This window comes from Acanthopagrus latus, chromosome 4 (assembly GCF_904848185.1).
Source record: "Acanthopagrus latus isolate v.2019 chromosome 4, fAcaLat1.1, whole genome shotgun sequence".
NCBI lineage: Eukaryota > Metazoa > Chordata > Actinopteri > Spariformes > Sparidae > Acanthopagrus > Acanthopagrus latus.
In genome coordinates, this window is record NC_051042.1 from 23,775,996 (window position 1) to 23,793,451 (window position 17,456).

At 47.6% G+C, this 17,456-nt stretch overlaps 1 protein-coding gene across 2 annotated transcripts in view; it reads right to left on the reverse strand.

Annotated features, from left to right (window-relative positions):
• gse1 (Gse1 coiled-coil protein) overlaps positions 1-17,456 on the reverse strand; it is a 181,455-nt gene that overhangs the window by 119,516 nt on the left and 44,483 nt on the right. For both annotated transcript variants that reach the window (XM_037094814.1, XM_037094813.1), the window contains exon 2: positions 3,288-3,429. In XM_037094814.1, the coding sequence (XP_036950709.1) occupies positions 3,288-3,429 (142 nt within the window). The remainder of the gene's footprint in view (positions 1-3,287; positions 3,430-17,456) is intronic.

Consider the following 17,456-nt stretch of genomic DNA (forward strand, 5'->3'; position numbering starts at 1 on the left):
CCGCACAAATGTGGGTTGCCAGATACTGTGAATTACCCCCCTCTGCGCCCCCAACCAGTACCCACGCCCCGTCTTCAGTGGTGCTCCACGCTCCCACGGTGGGTGATTGTGATTGTATTGAACTGGCCGGCAGCCAAGCGCACAAGACTGCCAAGTCTGCCAAGTCCAGCTGCGCCGTTGCAATCAAAACACACTCACAGCTTATCTCGTGACAATCACGTCGCCAGCATGTGTAATTCCGAAGACGAGTACAGTATGCACACAAACATTAACATGCATATTTTGAACATGTTTGCTGAGAAGAACAGAAAGAAGGTTAAAAAAAAATGACCAAATTCACGAGAGGTATGAGTTTCTGACATCTGTGCCGACACTAAGCATGTGGGTTTCCCTCGCTCCTCCGCCACTAACAGTGGTGTGTTGACTAAGAGTTTGTTTTGAGCCAGAGCGACTGCCGATGTATATGGAGTGTTCGCAGGTCCGTGGGCCTGAAGCACACTGTGGTTAGCCCGCATGTCGCATCCTCCCTGCTCCAAGTCTGTTTCCCGTCTGATAGGACCGCAATGTTGCTGGGACATTTGAAACATGAAAAATAGGGGTTGCACTTGTGGCCATTATTTTATTAAAACATTCTCGATTTAAAACACCCAGGGCCGACACACTGTCCGTCTCCCTCTCTCCCTGCACACCATGATGGTCGAAGCAAATGGCGAAATGAGAGCCGCGACCATTAATGTGCAGCATAAACCGTCTCAAATCATCAGCCGTTCCCTCTTCAGGCTTTTTTTTTTATTATTTCTTAATCTAGCTGTTGCAGAGGGGGCTAGTTTAATGATTTAAAGCCAACAGTCTTAAGATCATGCACCTCTCGCGCACCTCTCTTTTCCATTCTGTGTGAAAACCTCAAGCGTGTCTTGTGTCACGTTTCTTGCCTGAGCGAAGGAAATGGGCCGTGTCGTGTCAGTGTGAGCCGCAGCACAACATGCATGATGGAGAGCACTTAAATAACTCATGAAAACCCTGTTCTCAACCCGCACTCGACCACTGGGAGGAAAATTCAGTCCTGTGTGTGTGTGTGATTGTGTGGTGGCCCTCTTAGTCATGACTGTTTAAGCAAGTGTCTTCAACTGTGTTGTGGTTGAGCTAGCGTGCGTGTGTGCGTGTGTGTGTGTGTGTGTGGGGCGGGGGGGGTTCAGATGGATAGAAAGCTTGAGATGAGTTTCTGTAAGCGACATGGGGGCCCTCACGGCTAAACAGAAATAGCCTTAGAGAAAAGAGAGAAAGAGGCCCGGGCAGGAGGGAGCAGTGAGCAGCACAGAGAAAAGACAGAGCAGGAAGAGAGAAAGTGAGAAAAAAAAAAGAAAAGAAAATCAGACGAAGGGCGGAAGAGTTAAGAAAATTTACAATTTTACAGAACTTCTGCATTTATAAGCGTTCATGTGAGAGAAGAGAGGAAGAGCAGGAAAAGAGATAACCCCCCCCCGTGAAAAGGCAGTCCGGCTACACTGATAAGAGGAGACAGCAGCACTTTCCACATAAACGCACTGAGCTCCAGAACCCACTGTAGTTGATGGCCTCCCTCGGGGCAATATTCACACACATGAACACGCATATGTCACTTTTTTTTGTATGTGTGTGTGTGTGTGTGTGCCTGTTTCATCATGAACTTCTTCCACCTCGTCTCTCGTTCTCACTCTCGTCGCTAACGTGCACTGCTTCGGCAGCGTCCCAACGACTGTCTCGATCGTCCATCGAGCTGAGCGTAGTTGTTTCGCATACTTACGATACACCACATGTGTTACTGGATACCACTGCCTCGCAGGATACACCAGCCGGCCCTCATGCGTACCCGAACACGGCAATAGAAGCAAGTGTATCTTCGACCCAGGGGGAGGAGGAGGGCTTCGGGCCAGCTGTAACCTTCTCATAATGACTGAATCATGTGAGCCAGTTGACTTCTGCACCTCGCCATTGGAGCACAACGATGTGACCACACCCCAAATTTGTGTACATGTGACCGTGCCCTTACAAGGAGCTGTATATGGTTAGGCTACATTTATTGGGCAATATGTGTTCAAATTTTTGTTGATTTTTAAGGATTGGCTCTATTATTAATCACATTGATTGTGACTGATCACATTGATATTTATGTGTGTTCAGTTAAAATTAGCTCCATATACTAGCTTTGTTCCACTCGCTTTTTTTGCCCAGTTTAAAACATTTGCATTTGAAAAGAAATCGAATTGTGACTTTGATTTAGTAATTGAAATAGTTTTAATACTTACTCATCACACGTTTAACGGGCTGGCTAGTAATGTGGAACCTTTTACAAGTAACCCCTCCCTATGCTGATTATACAGTAGATGAAGCAGATGCAGTAAAATGACCCCAAAGCCCATAATCCACTGCTCAAACCAACAACAAAAAGTCTCTAAAAGGAGTGAGATACTGTGTGTAGATATGTAAACTTGTCTTTGAATTGACGAATGTCAGCGTTGGGATGTTCCAGAGCCGGGATGTGCACCTTTTGTTGGTAAGGTTGAGCTAGCTGGATTTGCATTGTTGCTATTTGAAAGCAGCTGCTTTTTAAACAACGCATTCAAAGGAGGTAAAGAAACCAAATCTCCTGCACATTTGCAAAACAAACCTCAGGGAAATCGTTACGACTGCCTCTGGGTCGCTTACAAAGCGACATGTGGTGGTTGACTGTTGGGTCACACAAGATGGAGAGGGAAGAGTTAATCAGTTTCGGTGTGCAGGTATACATAGATACAATACACTGGTGTTGGCCGTGTGGTTGAAGAGATACAACAGGATGTGCCGCAAAAAGACATGACAGCACACGCCTGAGAGGAACAATTCAAAAGAATTTCTTGTCACTCTTCGATTTGAGCGTTGGAGCCGCCTCAGACCTCATCTCATTCACCACGGGGGTCTCACTTCTTCCTGTGTTGCCACACAGCAGGGTCAGGAGGACGTCTCGAACAGGAAGAAGGACGCAGAGATAAGATGACTGCCGAGTGCAGAGATGTTCAGAGGGTATGACTTATTCTCAGTGGCGGAATAATGAATAAACCGAAGCATTTACCACTGTATGTTCAGTGGTGGCGACAGTGTTAATGCAATTTGGGTATGTGTGTTTAACTGAGGTCGCATCCTTCCTGCGAATGGCATTTTTGCAAGTAAAAGTGAGTAAAGTGAGTAAAACTGCCATGTACGAGACAACGGCCAAAAAAACGCTGTGGCAGTGTCGACCGTGACCTGGCCTTCGGGAGAGCTCTACTCACTGGAAAGAGGGCGCTCGGCTCGGTCGGCTTTCTCCGGCTCCGAGGTCAGCGGGCGAGAAGGAGTGCAGTCGCCCTGCGGTCGCGGAGGCCCCGAGTCCACCTCCTGACTGGCTCCAGCCACACTCTCAACCACAGCACACGCCTGGGGAAAAAAAAAAGACAAAAAAAGACATAATTAACAAACAAGAAGCAAAGGAGGGACTTTTTGCACTGCGCAGTCCTTTTGTGAGACAGAGGTGGTGTTTAATTAATTTACAACCGGATCAATGAGTGACTCAGAATTAAATCCCCGACACTAATTACCAACAGCTCAACATTTGAATTCTATGAGCACGTCTACTTAGAGGTGCCCCCTCGCAATGTTACAGGACACAAATGTCTCAATATTGTTGGGGGGGGGGGCGACCACGGCGCCACCCGACATGATAATCATATCTAAACAGTAAAAAGGCGCCGACGGTGCAAATATAGCAATTAACTGCCAACGTGTGCGACCATTTTTAGCTGCTGTCACCGCGCTCAGACTTCTGCTATAAAAAGACAACAACTAAAAGGGTGACGCAGTGCCGGGTGAAGAAGTGTCCCTTTCCCGGGAGCGACAGAGGACAGACAGACAGACAGAATCAAAGACGGAGCGAGCCAGAGCGAGAGGAAGAGTTTTCCTGACAGCCCGAGTCTGTTTGGATGTGCTCCACTCTGCTCCCCTCCCGCAAGCTGAAGGAGTAGAAAGAGGGATGAGCCTTCAGGAGGGAGACAAGCTGACCATGAAAAGCAGAGGGAGAAGCAGAGGGTGGCTGTCAGCGACGAGAGAGAGAGATAGAGAGAGAGAGAGAGAGAGCGAGAGAGAGCGAGATAGAGAGAGAGTAGTGGGGGAGAGTTTTTAAAAAGAGGCTGTGATGGCTCCCACCATTGACGAGTAGCAGGGAGACAGGCAGGGGAGGTGCAGCGCATCTTAAGACAAAAAGGCACCCTGGGCTTATGAAATATACATAGCTCTCAGCGGGAGACAGAGACACAGAGCGACAGAGCAGAGGAGGGCCCTGAAGACTGACGAGACTCCACTACCCCTCCTAAACACACACTGCTAAAAATAAAACACACAGACACATTCCTAATGACTTCTCATGAGGAGCCAGAGGGGGAAGTAGTTAGTGCTTTTTTCTTTTTTTTCAAAATGTGTGTGTGTGAGTGTGGTACATTTACACACACACACACACACACACACACACACACACACACATACACACATGCAGGTGTCTGCGTGCATCAAGTTGCATCAATGCTTCCTCCTACAGTTACAGCCTGAGTGGGCAAACCACAAAAGTAGCTATGACACAAAAACAGACGAGTGTTTTTGGCTGTTGGCCCGTATGTAAATCCACCTGCCGGGGTCAGGGGGATTTTTTTTTTTTGCGTGTGTGTGTTGTTGTTGTCGTTGTTGGAGGTTTGTCTCAACCGCCTCTCGCTCTCAGACCTGCCCACCTGCCCCCTCTTCAAAAGCCAGACAGCTGCCTCTGCCACGCCAGCAGTTAAAAAACCATTTAAGCAGACCTCACTTAACAATATACTCACCCTTTGTTCAAGCTAACGATCCACCTCTCCCACGCACTCCTCTGTAATGGCTCTGCCACTGAAGTATTGGGATTCTGATGCAAGTGTGTGTGCATGTGAGTGTGTGTGTGTGTATGAGTGTGTATACAGGGGCTGGGTATATTCACTTATTTGCTTTGTCGCGTTTACCTACTTATCTTACCCTCCTCATCAGACAGGAGGTGGGGTGTGCCTCCCCGGTCTATATCCCTGACACGTCAGGTGTAAGCATGCAGGTAAATAGTCATGTCTGAGCCCAGGGATTACCTCTCCTCCAGACAACATACTGCACACAACAAACCATACACACAGGTGTCCTCACCCTCTCTGTCTCTCTTCCAGCTTCTTTACCATCCACATTGTTTTTCCTCTTCTCTCTTTCTCTCTCTCTCTCTCTTTCTTTCGAGTAAAAAGTGAACACCTGAGGGGCTTGTGTATGAATCTGCCGCGCCATAGTGCATAAAAAAGAATACAGAGAGGAGAGTAAGTGTCTGAAGTGCTCCGCCATGTCAGGGCCATGAGGCTTTATAATTTAATTACCAAGATAGTGTTGCTTCTCGCGTCCAGAATAACAGATGGCGGAGGGTAACACTCAGCGCACCGGCCTTAAAGAACAAGCTGCGATGCCAACATTTTGATGGTACACATTTAGCTGCTGCCATCATTGCTCTCAAGTGGCTCATTTATGCCCATATAATCAGTAAGGGGGCACGGTTACTCAGAGTACATCATGTGACATAACGGAGTGTTACAGTGGGCGCGGCAGTTAACAAGATTGAGAGTCGACAGTAACTGACTGCTGCAGTTAGACACTGCGGTGGTCTCAGCTAAATGCTAACATCAGCATGCTAATGTTCTCATAATGACTATGTTGGCTTTACATTTACATTAAACATGTAGATGCTTTTTGCCCAAAGCGACTTACCGTACTTCATACACACATTTGTATGAAGGTTTGGGCTTCAGTAGGAGACTTCGGCATGCAGTCCAGGGGAATTGAACCAGACACCTTCAGCTCTAGCTCTGCCCCTGAGCCACAGCCGCCAAGATTGCTAAAAGTTAGCAGGTAACGTTTGACCATTAGTCTAGCAAGTTCACTGACACAAGTTAGCTAGCATTAACCAGCTGTGGCTGATGGTGTTTCAATGATTTGCCGCAGAATGCATATAGGAGAAACACTGTCATTCTATAATATTTCTTGTTTTAATGTATTTGTTTTGATGTCCTTGGGTACGAATGAAGAAACCTTGACCCTAGAGCTACAGTTCCTGCTACGGGGAACAGAGTTGGGCAGTAACGTACTGTAATGATTAGTGTACAGGGAATACAATTTCAAAATCATTGATGATATTACAGTTTCTGTATTAAGCAGTAATGCTACATTTCTGGAATGCATTCTTTTATTTTGTCCTAGATGGGCGATGTCACAATGACGGACGGCAGGTCAGGGCAGGTGATATGGGCTGCTAGCCAAAAAGCAAAAGGATGGGGGATGAGGGAGAGAGGAGCGTCTCAGTGAGTTTGTCTCATATGTCAAACACGCAGAGAACGCTGTGGTCTGTTGCAAACTTTGTGCGAGCAGCAAAGCGCTTTCAACCGCGAAATAATACAACAGCTAATTAACTAAAGCATCTGATACTGCAGCACAGCAATGTGACACACACGCAAGAAAAAAAAACTACCGGTGCTGGAAATGAGGCGTCTACTGCCAGCGGAGCAGCATGCACTCCAGCTAAACAACAGAACTGGATTTCCGAGCAGGATGTGATTGTGAGAGATAGATAAAGAAAGATAAACAAAACATGATGCTGGGCGAGTTATATCCCGGAGAAGATGTGACCTGCATATGTGAAGGTAATATAGTAATGTAAGCAGTAACAAGTAATAAGCAAAGTAATATTATTGCTTTATAACAGAGTAATGAGTAAAAAAGTAAATTATTACACTTCTGGAGTTGCTTGCCCAGAACATGAATGTCTGCACCAAATGTTAGGACAATCACACCACAAGTTGAGACACCTTACTTAAACGGACAGTAACTCAAGTTCATAAGATTCAACATGTAGTGAATTCACACTATGAATCTGTGCACAACCTTTCAAGACAATCCATTTAATTATCGTCGAGATATTCCAGACTACACGACCAGCCAACGCTGCTAGCGCAGCTAAAAGCAAGCAATAATTTGATCTCTGATGCAACGGCGGGCTAAATTAAACTAAAAGAAGGCTATATTATTGCTTCTTTTAAATTTAAGAGCTGTGTCTGGGATAATCATCACTGCTCATGTTGATATTTGCCCTCCGAAGAGAGCAGGAGCAGGCGGGGGAGATGTAAGACGCAGCGCAGGAGTCAGGAGGTGAAATGAGTGCGATCTAGAGAGGTACTACTAATTGAGGTTAATTCCACAGTTCACCATTATCTCCTCTAATCAGTTAGGAGGAAGTTGGATAATAGACGATGATGCAGGAAGTGGAGAGAGTCCGCCAGTGGTGTGGAGTACTGCGTGCCCTCAAAGGATCACAAGACATTAGCAGCCGAGTGCAGATCTTGATATGAAGCTGCAGATAAACAGGGAGGTGCCTGAAGGCCTGAGCAGGGAATGTGCGAGCGCTTCTGTGCAGTGTATGACTGTCTCAGAGAGAGAGGCCTGTCACTCAAGACAGTCACAGCCTCTCTCGTCCTTTGCCTGCCCCACATCTCACCTGTCAACCTCCCGAAGTAGCACTGACACCGTCTCACAAGCAAGCACTCGGCTCTGGACTCAATATCACGTCCTGGCAGTGAGACACAGGGAGTGATGGGGCGCTACACAATGCACCCTCTAACAATAACTCCTTCTTTCTCTGTCACACACACACACACACACACACACACACACACACACACACACACACACACACATACAATCATTGTGACCTAGCCCAGACGTCTCCAGGGGCTGGCTCTTTCATCACAGCCGTGCCCGTCGATACTCTGGCCCTGCACAACATCTGCAGTTCAACACCTACCGGATTCATTAAGGATGAGGGACGGAGTCAAAAGCGAAAGGATACATCGATAAGCATGGGTGGTGGGCGCACATGTGTGTGTGCGCGTGGGGGGGGGGGCATCCATAACCGCTGTCGACAGTCTAGACAGGAAATACACTTGAGGATGTCGATAAGTTTGTCAGCGGGGGTGAGGACGGATCAATAGGAGCACAGGATGATGTCAGTGGCTGCAGATGAGATCACCTGACATGACCAAATGATCTGCATATGAGGCTTTTGATATCCAGTTAATTGCACGATCACAGTCTATTTCAGGGGTTGCAAGGGAGGGGGGAGTAAATCCTGAAAGGAATATTTCATGAATTAGCCCTTTAAAAACACTCCCTCACAAACAGCCTCTTCAAAGACCTGCGGGCAACATATCACGCAATTATCGCTCCGTTTTCCTCTGGTGCCAATTCCAGCTGTTGTTCCGTCTTCACTTCACCAGTTGAATTACTGTTGTGTTACATCATTTTGTGTCAGAGAGTCGCAAAAGCAGATGTGTATTCATGTGAAAATGCCACGGATTAAAAACTTCAACATTATCGGGGAAAAAAAAAAAAAAAAACCTCCAGAGGCATACAGTGATTCAACCCTGGAGGTTTTGGGGGGGAAAATTAAGGAGAGCAGGCCGATTTCGCCCACAGGACACGACTGCCCTATATCACGCTGCCTTTCTCACCACAGAGCCGAGTGCCGGGGCGCGTGTGTTCGCACGCTCGCGCCGCCGATGTGTGTTTTTGCGTGTGTTCTCAGCTCTTCTGACATTTCCTCAAAACGCGGCTGACATTTCCAGGGGATTTGAGGATTTGATCCCTTCTGTGTTTGAAGAGTTGTGTGCTGCCCTCCTCGGAAACACAGAAAGAAAAACCGCCGCCGCAGCAGAGCCACCAGCGTGCCCTGCCTTTTGGGGCCCCTCGCTCCACGGCATTCGTGGGCAGGCCCGTTCGCTTTCGCCCGGAGTGTGATCGGTAGAAGGGCCCGCGCTATACATTGTCTGCCTTTTCAGAGATGACTGGTTCACTGCTTGGTCTTTTACTAAGTCTTGCTGTTTTCCCCTGAGCTGTGGAGTGTTTCTGCTGCTCTCAACTGAGGCAGAAAAAGCTATCACCAAAAGATATGAGAGAAGAAAGTATATAGAAATGGTGTGGGAGGGTAGTGAGAGAGGGAGAGCGAGCAAGAAAGTGTGAGCAAGAGAGAGCGAGAGAGAGAGAGAGAGAGAGAGAGGGAGGGAGGGAGGGAGGGAGGGAGAGATCTGTTTCTCCAGCTACAGGCTGGTTAGTGGAGCGAACTGACACAGACTGACATCTCTCTTCCACGGAGAGCAAGTTAAAAAGAGCCTCTCTACTCTTTGTCCATTACTCTCTCTCTTTCCAACCTTCCCTTTCCCTACACTTTTTAGCTGTTCTGCCCTCTCTCTCTCTCTTTCTCTTTCTCTCCTGCTCTCTCCATCTCTCTCTCTATCTGTCTCTCCGCTCTCTGGCCACCCTGCAGCTCCCATGTCTTGCTTTTTCTGCCTGGATGGACTCCGCAGCAGTCCTGTCCTAGCCTAGGGCTCAAATTACACTCCACTACACACAAACACTCACACATATGTACACACACACACGCAAGTCCATACAGTAGCCACGAGGAGCCCCGGGGCCCAAACACAGGTCAGGCTCGGGTCAGTCAAGGGCAGGAGGACGGGAAGCCCTGCAGAAACAAGCCCCGGACCGAGGCTGATCTGAGGGAAGCCGGGCGGACGCAAGAAGACAAGAGGCACAAATAGATTTGCATTAACACAAGCCAGTTTCCATTTCAGTATGAGTTGAGACTCGTGAGGGAGTTGTTTACTGAGAAAGACCATTAGGCCTGCTCATATGATTGTCTGCATGACTGAATCGATGAAACATGCACAATACAAACACGAGCTAGAGTATTAAACCTCACGGCTAGAAATTGTGAAATATCATCCAAACTGATCCCATTCACCAAAGCAAAACACTTCCGGTCACATTATTACACTCACAGCTGACCGTATGCAACGTGAAGCCACACGAAAGACGCCGGTCTCGACCTTGGAGCGAGCCAGCGTTAGCTTCAGTCTCAGCAAACATTATAAATGCTAATAACAGTCAGACTGAATCAGCGTTTTTTCCGGTCTGACCAATCCTGCAAACTCCCCAGCAGCACGGGAGATCAGTGGATCAGCCAAAAGTGATCCGACCTCGGCGCTCACTGTCGTCCTGTCCTTCAAATGCCAGTGATGTCACGGCTCTAAAAAAACATGTGCATCCTGGAGGAAGGGAAGCACCACGTTTTGATGTATGGCAGTAAACATTTTGCCCCTTCCTGTGTTGGTTTGTCCCCAGGAAACAGGACGCATGGGTACAAGTGCCTCAATAACCCTGTGATACTTTATTGATCCCCCCTGGGCAGTCCCTGCCCCCCCCCCCCCCTCCTTCAAGCCAGGTCATAATACACAGAGCTGGAGGGGAGTGAGATTCAGATTTAGGCCTTCAACAGCAGCAGTGCAAAAATCACCGTGAATATGAATAGGGCTATTCAAATTCAAGGTTATTAAACAGCTATTTCAGAGGTGTTCGACCTGTCGGGTTTAACCTGCAGGTGGGCCTCAATCCGCAGGGCGAGAAGGAAAAACGTGGACGTCAATAAGTCGGAATGCACCTTCACGGCAACACAGCGCGACCTTGGCCTAACGTCCATTCAAGCCACAGACACAATGCTTCACGGACATACACACACACAAAAAAAAATGCTGGCAGACAGGTAGTCACATGTGTACGCAAAGACACACACACACAGCTGGCGACGACAACTGCAGGGCTGCTGCGTCTTTCTCCCCGAGTCTGTTGGGAACTCTAAGAGGAAGAGGGTAAGTGCTATCGATTGGCTTCTTCCTGCTCGGCCCCGGCTGTCAGAGCAAAAACAAGCTGACCGTTTGACCGCCTGCTTCTCAGTGCATCACTAACTACATGTACACACACACACACACACACACACAGACACAAACAGCACTTGTCTACCAGGTCCTCCAGGATTTGAAGATACACCTGAAGCAGTCCAGTATCGAGCCCTGTTGTGCTGGTTTGTGACTGGAGAGCGTTCGCTGCCATAAAGTGTAAAACAACAAAAGAACATTTTAAAAGATGTTTTCATGTTGCTCTTATGGAATCATTATTAGTATTAATTAGTCCTGTTGTTCACTAAATCAATTAGTTTCGCCTGTCGTTCTGTACATTTCCTATCTAGTAGATACTTTCAGATATTTCCTGAAAAATGGATGCTTGTGTTCCCCCCATGGCTAGAGAGGACGTATAAATGTAGCGAGCCAAGCTAGATTGGAGCCAGACACTTGGGTCAATATAAAACCCTCCTGTGGGCAGCACTGTGACATTATGAAGAGAAATCTCTGCTGCACTCAGCTCTCGTCGATGGCATTTAGATATGAGGCGGAGGAAAGATGGAGGGCTACAAATCAGTCGGGGGGGGGATAAGTGGATGGGCAGATAAACAGACTGACGGAGACGGAGAGGCTGCTCATCTGGGGTTTTACCAAATCAAAGGGAGAAAACAGTGGCGTGTGCGCGTCTGTGTAAAAATGTCTCCTTTAACAGACATGAGTGGACACCTTGATGTGACGGAGGCAAACAGATTTTCTCTGAGCCTCCAACACAGACTCGGGGCCGAGTACTGAGAAACATCTCTCACCACACACAGTATTTTGACATCACTTGACGAGCCGCAGCGCTGTAGGAACGGCGTTCCTTTTATTACTACGGCAGACGACTTTTTTTTTTCTTTACAAGAGACTAGTTTCGGGCAGCTGCCAAAAGCTTTCTCTTTATTTTTTTAACCAGGAAAGGGGCCTTGCTGAGATAAAACATTTTGTGGCAAGGACAAAACATGTAAAATATAATTCGATAAAATATGATAAGAATCAATGAACACAGAACACACGAGAGGAAAAAAGTTAATGTAAGGATGATAAGATCAAATTAAAGCCTTATTGGCGTGAGACTGGTGTTACCTGGGGATCCCTCGTAATTTTTAATAATAGCAGATTACCCACTCTATATCTCAAGCACGGCAGTCACGTGATAATGCAAATTGTGTGCAAACCTGAGTCTCTGCGACGAGTATGAGAGTCGATCTCAGCTCATAATAAAGCATGTGGAACTGAAATCAACAGCTTCACAAGTGATGACAGAGAAGGTTTGGAGCAACAGAGATTGTCGCATTCAAGTGCAGCCACAAAGCATCTGTTACTCGATCTCAACGAGCCGCAAATTATTATTTACGCCTGTAACACATGCAGAAAGTGGGCAAAACAACTCTTGACTATGTCATTAATGTGGCCGCTAAAGGAACAGACACTCCACTTCTGAAATGTTGATGTTACACAGATCCATGATATCGCATCCAGTGGATAATAACAAAAACTCAATAAACTGACTTTGCTTTTTCCGGTGCAAAACATGCACGGAAGGTTTCATTTCTAAATCATTTGAGGTTTTATTGCTAATGCCAGTCCCCTTACAAATAGGGTTCAATACATACATTATTAAAAAGGAATACAAGTAGCGTGTGCGTCTCATATACAGAGATCAACCCTAACCTCTGCTGCATGTCACCCCCCCATCTCAAAAACCTAAAATAAATACATTGAAAGTATAAATAAAACCCTGAACCTGATAATACTAACCAAACAGAATTCAACATGTTGTTTTCTTACACATAAGTTGGACGCACCTAGGTAAGAACATGCAACAGATGCAACTAGCTAAATGAAATCCTGCAAAATCTAGTGAAATACCTTTTTAAAAGATATTGGATACTTAAACAGGGGGAAACAATGTGCCAGGTGCAAACGTGACAACAATCAACATCATTATTTTCAGCCCAGTCACTAAGTATTCTTTACTTCACAGTTTTCAGCTGGGCTGGAGTTCACAGCGGTCGTAAAAATAAAAAAAAACCTCCCCATAATTCTGTGTTTTATTGACCGTGATAAAGTACATCGCGTCAAAGGCGCAGTGTAAATACAAACAGCTTCAGTATTAACTATCCTTGTATCAAAATGTCATCTTTCTTTATGTGCGGACTTCATTGTTCCGTTTACTGGTAAATATGAAAGGCTGGTGTCGGCCCCAAAAAAACAAAAAACTAACACTGCTGCTGTGCTCATATATCTGTTGTCAGGCCCCGGGAAAATATATACAGTAGGTAATATATACAGCAGAGCACAGCAAAACAACTCTATTCTCCAGAGAGGGAAGAAAGTGGGGAGACAGCGAGAACGAGATAGAGGGAGATAGGTGGAGAGGAGGAGAGAGAGAGAGGGAGAGAGGCACAAAGGGCTGTTTTCTGCTGGGTGGGTAAAGTGTGTCCAGGGGGCAGCTGAGTGAGCACACACAACACAAAGCCTGTCATTAGTCCCTGCTTTCTGCAGACACAACAAACTGTGTGTGTGTGTGTGTGTGTGTGAGAGAGAGAGAGAGAGAGACAGAGAGAGAGAGAGAGAGAGAGGATGACGATGCGTGCATGTGCGCCCCTGGGTGTGCGCTGAGGTTTTGTGCACGTGTGGAGTTTCAGACATTGACAAAAGCCCGTGTTGTTGAGCTTGTCTTCTCTGATGTACAGCTCCTTCAGGATCACAGCTCTGTGCAGTCAATACTCACCCTGCCTGCTTGTGTGTGTGTGTGTGTGTGAGATTAGCTGCAATGTATAGATCCTAGCAACTCCCCCGCTTCCCCTCCCTTCTCTTCCCCTCTCTTCTCTTCTCTACATCCACCTCCTTGTATCTCTGACTCCGCCACACACACACACACACACACACACACACACACACACACACTGCCTCCTGTCTTCCAGCTGCCACTTTACAGCCATTCATCAGAGCTATGATTAGTGAGTGGTGGAATGTCATGTTAGCTACAGCCGACTCCTCACCCCGACCCTGACCTTTCACCTCTGGGCGCCCCGGCGTGACCCCGGGGCCTCGGCAGCTGCTTTTACACTGCGCCGACACACTCCATTAGGCCCGACACCTGCTTCTACACACACAGACACAGACACGCACACACGCACACAGGATCGCAGTGTACTGCGCATGCACACACACGGATACACACATGCACTCAGAAGAAGAAGGCTGGCCGCAGAAGTGAGATTCAAAACAGTTACTTATGCGCAGGCACACACACACACAAACACAATGGCCTTTACACATGCTAATGCAGTAAGGCGGCCCTTTTATGAGATTACACAGTCATTACAGTGAGAGGGGTCACGAGGGGCACCTGTGGCTGAGCGGCTCCACAGTCTATCAGGAGCAAGTGTGTGTGTGTGTGTGTGTGTGTGTGTGTGTGTGTGTGTGTGTGTGTGTAAAAACCAGCAGGAGAATAAAAGAGTGTGAGTATATGCACTGTATAAACTGAAGTATAAGCACAGTGAGAGGAGTGTTACAGAGCCAATGCTAGCGACATTCAGTGGACACTGTGCATATGTTCGGTGTGCAATAAGACACTCTTTGTATGAGTGAGCGCTTGTGTGTGTGTTTGTGTGTGTGTGTGTTTGTGTGTGGGCCCCAGGCTGACTCTGACAGCTCAGTGCTAGCCATCTGCTGGCAGTCACACCAGGAGAAAGCAACCGCAGCCAAACAATGGAGAGCAATGACAGGCCAGGATTTGTGGGGAGTTTTTGTATGTGTGTGTGCGCGCGCGCGTGTGTGTATTTCGGTGCGGTGTGCGCGTTTTTCCCTTCAAAGATCCAAATGAGCCCCTCTCTATGAGCATGTGCGGAGGGGCGTGGCTGTTGTTGATAGGCTGTCTCTGTTACCAGGCGATAGATTAACAAGCCCAAATGGCCATCTGAGGAGGATAGATAGCATGGGCGAGTGTAGGCTCACTTCTTTTTTTTTTTCCCCCCCGTCACATGCTGTGTGCCTACTGTAGGTCTGTCCACCCCTTTACTCTTTTATCTTCTCTCTCCCTCTGGCCCTCCCTCGCTTTGTAAGTTGGAAATTGATATGAATGTGCAGTCAAAGGCGAGGTGGGTGTGCTCCACCGAGCTGCACAAACAGCACATACAGTATCCTCGCCAGGCATTTTATTTTCTGTGCATCTAGGCGCAGTCTCTTTCCAACCAACAGTACGTTTTTCAACCTCTCCTTATTTCCTCACTCTCTAGCTGCAGGTACAGAGCCATCTTGGATGCGGACAGATGGTCGGGCGTTGGGAGGAAGCTGGCTCGCCTGGATGTGACACACCAGTCTGACGGCAGGCATCATCCAGCTGGGTGGAGGCCTGCAGTGCCTCCTAGAAAGAGCACGCCAGGTGGCCAAGAAAACAGGCTGCTGGTCTCCTGCAGCCACTACACACACAACCCCTCTAGTCACTATTCCGCTACTTTGCTCCCAAACACAACACGGGGCTGTTTCCGACTACAAATAAGTCGAGACCGCAAGTCAGAAGCGGAGGAAATGAAAAGGAAGTGGCCAAGCGAGGACAGGAGGCAAATGGCTGATTATGAAAAGGATCCCTCCACCCTGCACTCCATTTGAAGAAGAGTTTTTTTGGCCCGCGTGCATATGCTTGTGTCTGTGTGTGTTGCTTTGGCCATCCATGCCTTTGTATGGCAGCGCTTCAGAGGAAGCCTTCAGTAAGTTTTTTTTTCTGCTCTTCCACCTCCTGCTGCTGCTAGTTTTGTGTGCGTGTTTGTGAGTGTGTGTGTTGTGGAGCGGTGCCTCCTGTAGCTGGGGGCTTGTGGATGATCACCACTACCGCGGCGAGGCTGGCATGCCATGCCCGCTGGCACACTTACAGGGCACACCTATTTACACAGGCCCAGACTGAATGGAAGGCATTGTCTGGGTGAGAATGCAACACTTAAGCTCCTGATTAAGGCAGAACAAAGCCCCGAGGGGCAAGAGTGATGAATGCACAGAGCGAGAGAGGGAGGGAGGAAGAGATGAAGGGAGGCAGGGACGGGAGGCTGTGTAAAAAGGGGGAATCTCATCTGCTGTTGCTGCGGGAATGCGAGATATGAGCGGCGGAGAGGTGGGAAGGAGGCGGAAAAAGGAGAGAGGGCAAGAATTGGCAGCCGTGTAAGGGACTGGAAGAGAGGCAGGTGGGGATGTGAGAGGAGGATGAGGTGGTGAGGTAAAAGGAGAGGCAGGTTAGGATGAAAAGAAGAGGTAGGGAGGGAAACCAAGAGGGAGACAGGAAGGGGGGGTGGCAGAGATGTAGGGAGGAAAAGAGGAGGTGGGGGGGACGAGCAGAGAGGCAGGCTTAGGAAGAGATAAAAAGACAACAGAGAGGGAGCCAAGCAGAGAGGTAAAGAGAGGAGGGAGCTACTGTCGAGGTATCCTCACTGATGAGGAGGAAGTGATGCTGTGACAGCGACGAGGTAAATAGACAGAGAGCGCCCTCTAATGGCACACGTGCAAAAGCAACAAGCTCTCCATCCTGCCCCCTCTTGTCCAGGGAGTTAACAGCAGACAAGAGGGAGAAGCCAATTACTGCCAAACACTTTTTTTTTAATCAATTAGAATGATAATAAGCTCATTGGGATGCTGCTATGAAGCCCTGCTATTAAAAATTCAATTTCATATGAAAATGTGAAGTATGTTCCCCAGGAAGGTAACACCAGTGGAGTGTTTATTTTCTTTATTCAGCGAACAGGACACATGCCGTTAAATGTCTGTGAGTTTATGTGTATAGTGTGTGTGTGAGTGTGTGTGTGTGTGTGTGTGTGTGTGTGTGTGTGTGTGTGTGTGTGTGTGTGTGTGTGTGTGCGTACACTCAGTGGCATCTTGGCCACGTATGGGCACAAACAGAACGTGTATGACAAGGGGTGAGCTATTCCCTGAGTGTGTATGTATCCTAGCAACAAGACAGACGTAGTAGCAGTGCAGTGAGCAGCTGGCAGAATGGGACTCAGAGGCCATGATGGATTTATCACCATAATGGGTGTGTGTGTGTGTGTGTGTGTGTGTGTGTGTGTGTGTGTGTGTGTGTGTGTGTGTGTGTCACATTTAACAGCTGTGAGAGATTCAGGTGTGTCTGCGTGCATGCACATACTACGCATCAATGCATGTTTATTGCATAAACACTCATCGCGGCGTCAAGCCGTCCCAGTTGCACTGATAGCAGCCAATGGACGGCCACCGACATCACACGGCTACACTTTCACAGTTTCCAAATATAATACTCGCAAGAGTCATTATCGTGTGTCTGTCAGTGATCAAAAGGTGGTGAAATTCATTTCATCGGTGTCACTACATCTGTTGGTCTTGAGCACATTCTCAGACTGATAGTCGATTTGAGCGTGAGTTTGTGGAGTTGTATGTATACGGCACATATAAAGGAGGAACTTCAATATTAACTAAACTGTCTAACACTTTAAAAGTGGCTAATGTAACAACCAAAAGGCACAACACTGTCAAGGCCAAAAAATGGAAAATTGATTGAAAAGCAAAAGCACGATGATTCGGTGCTGCGTCCTTCGTCCACCGTCTTCATGCATACAAGTCTGTTTA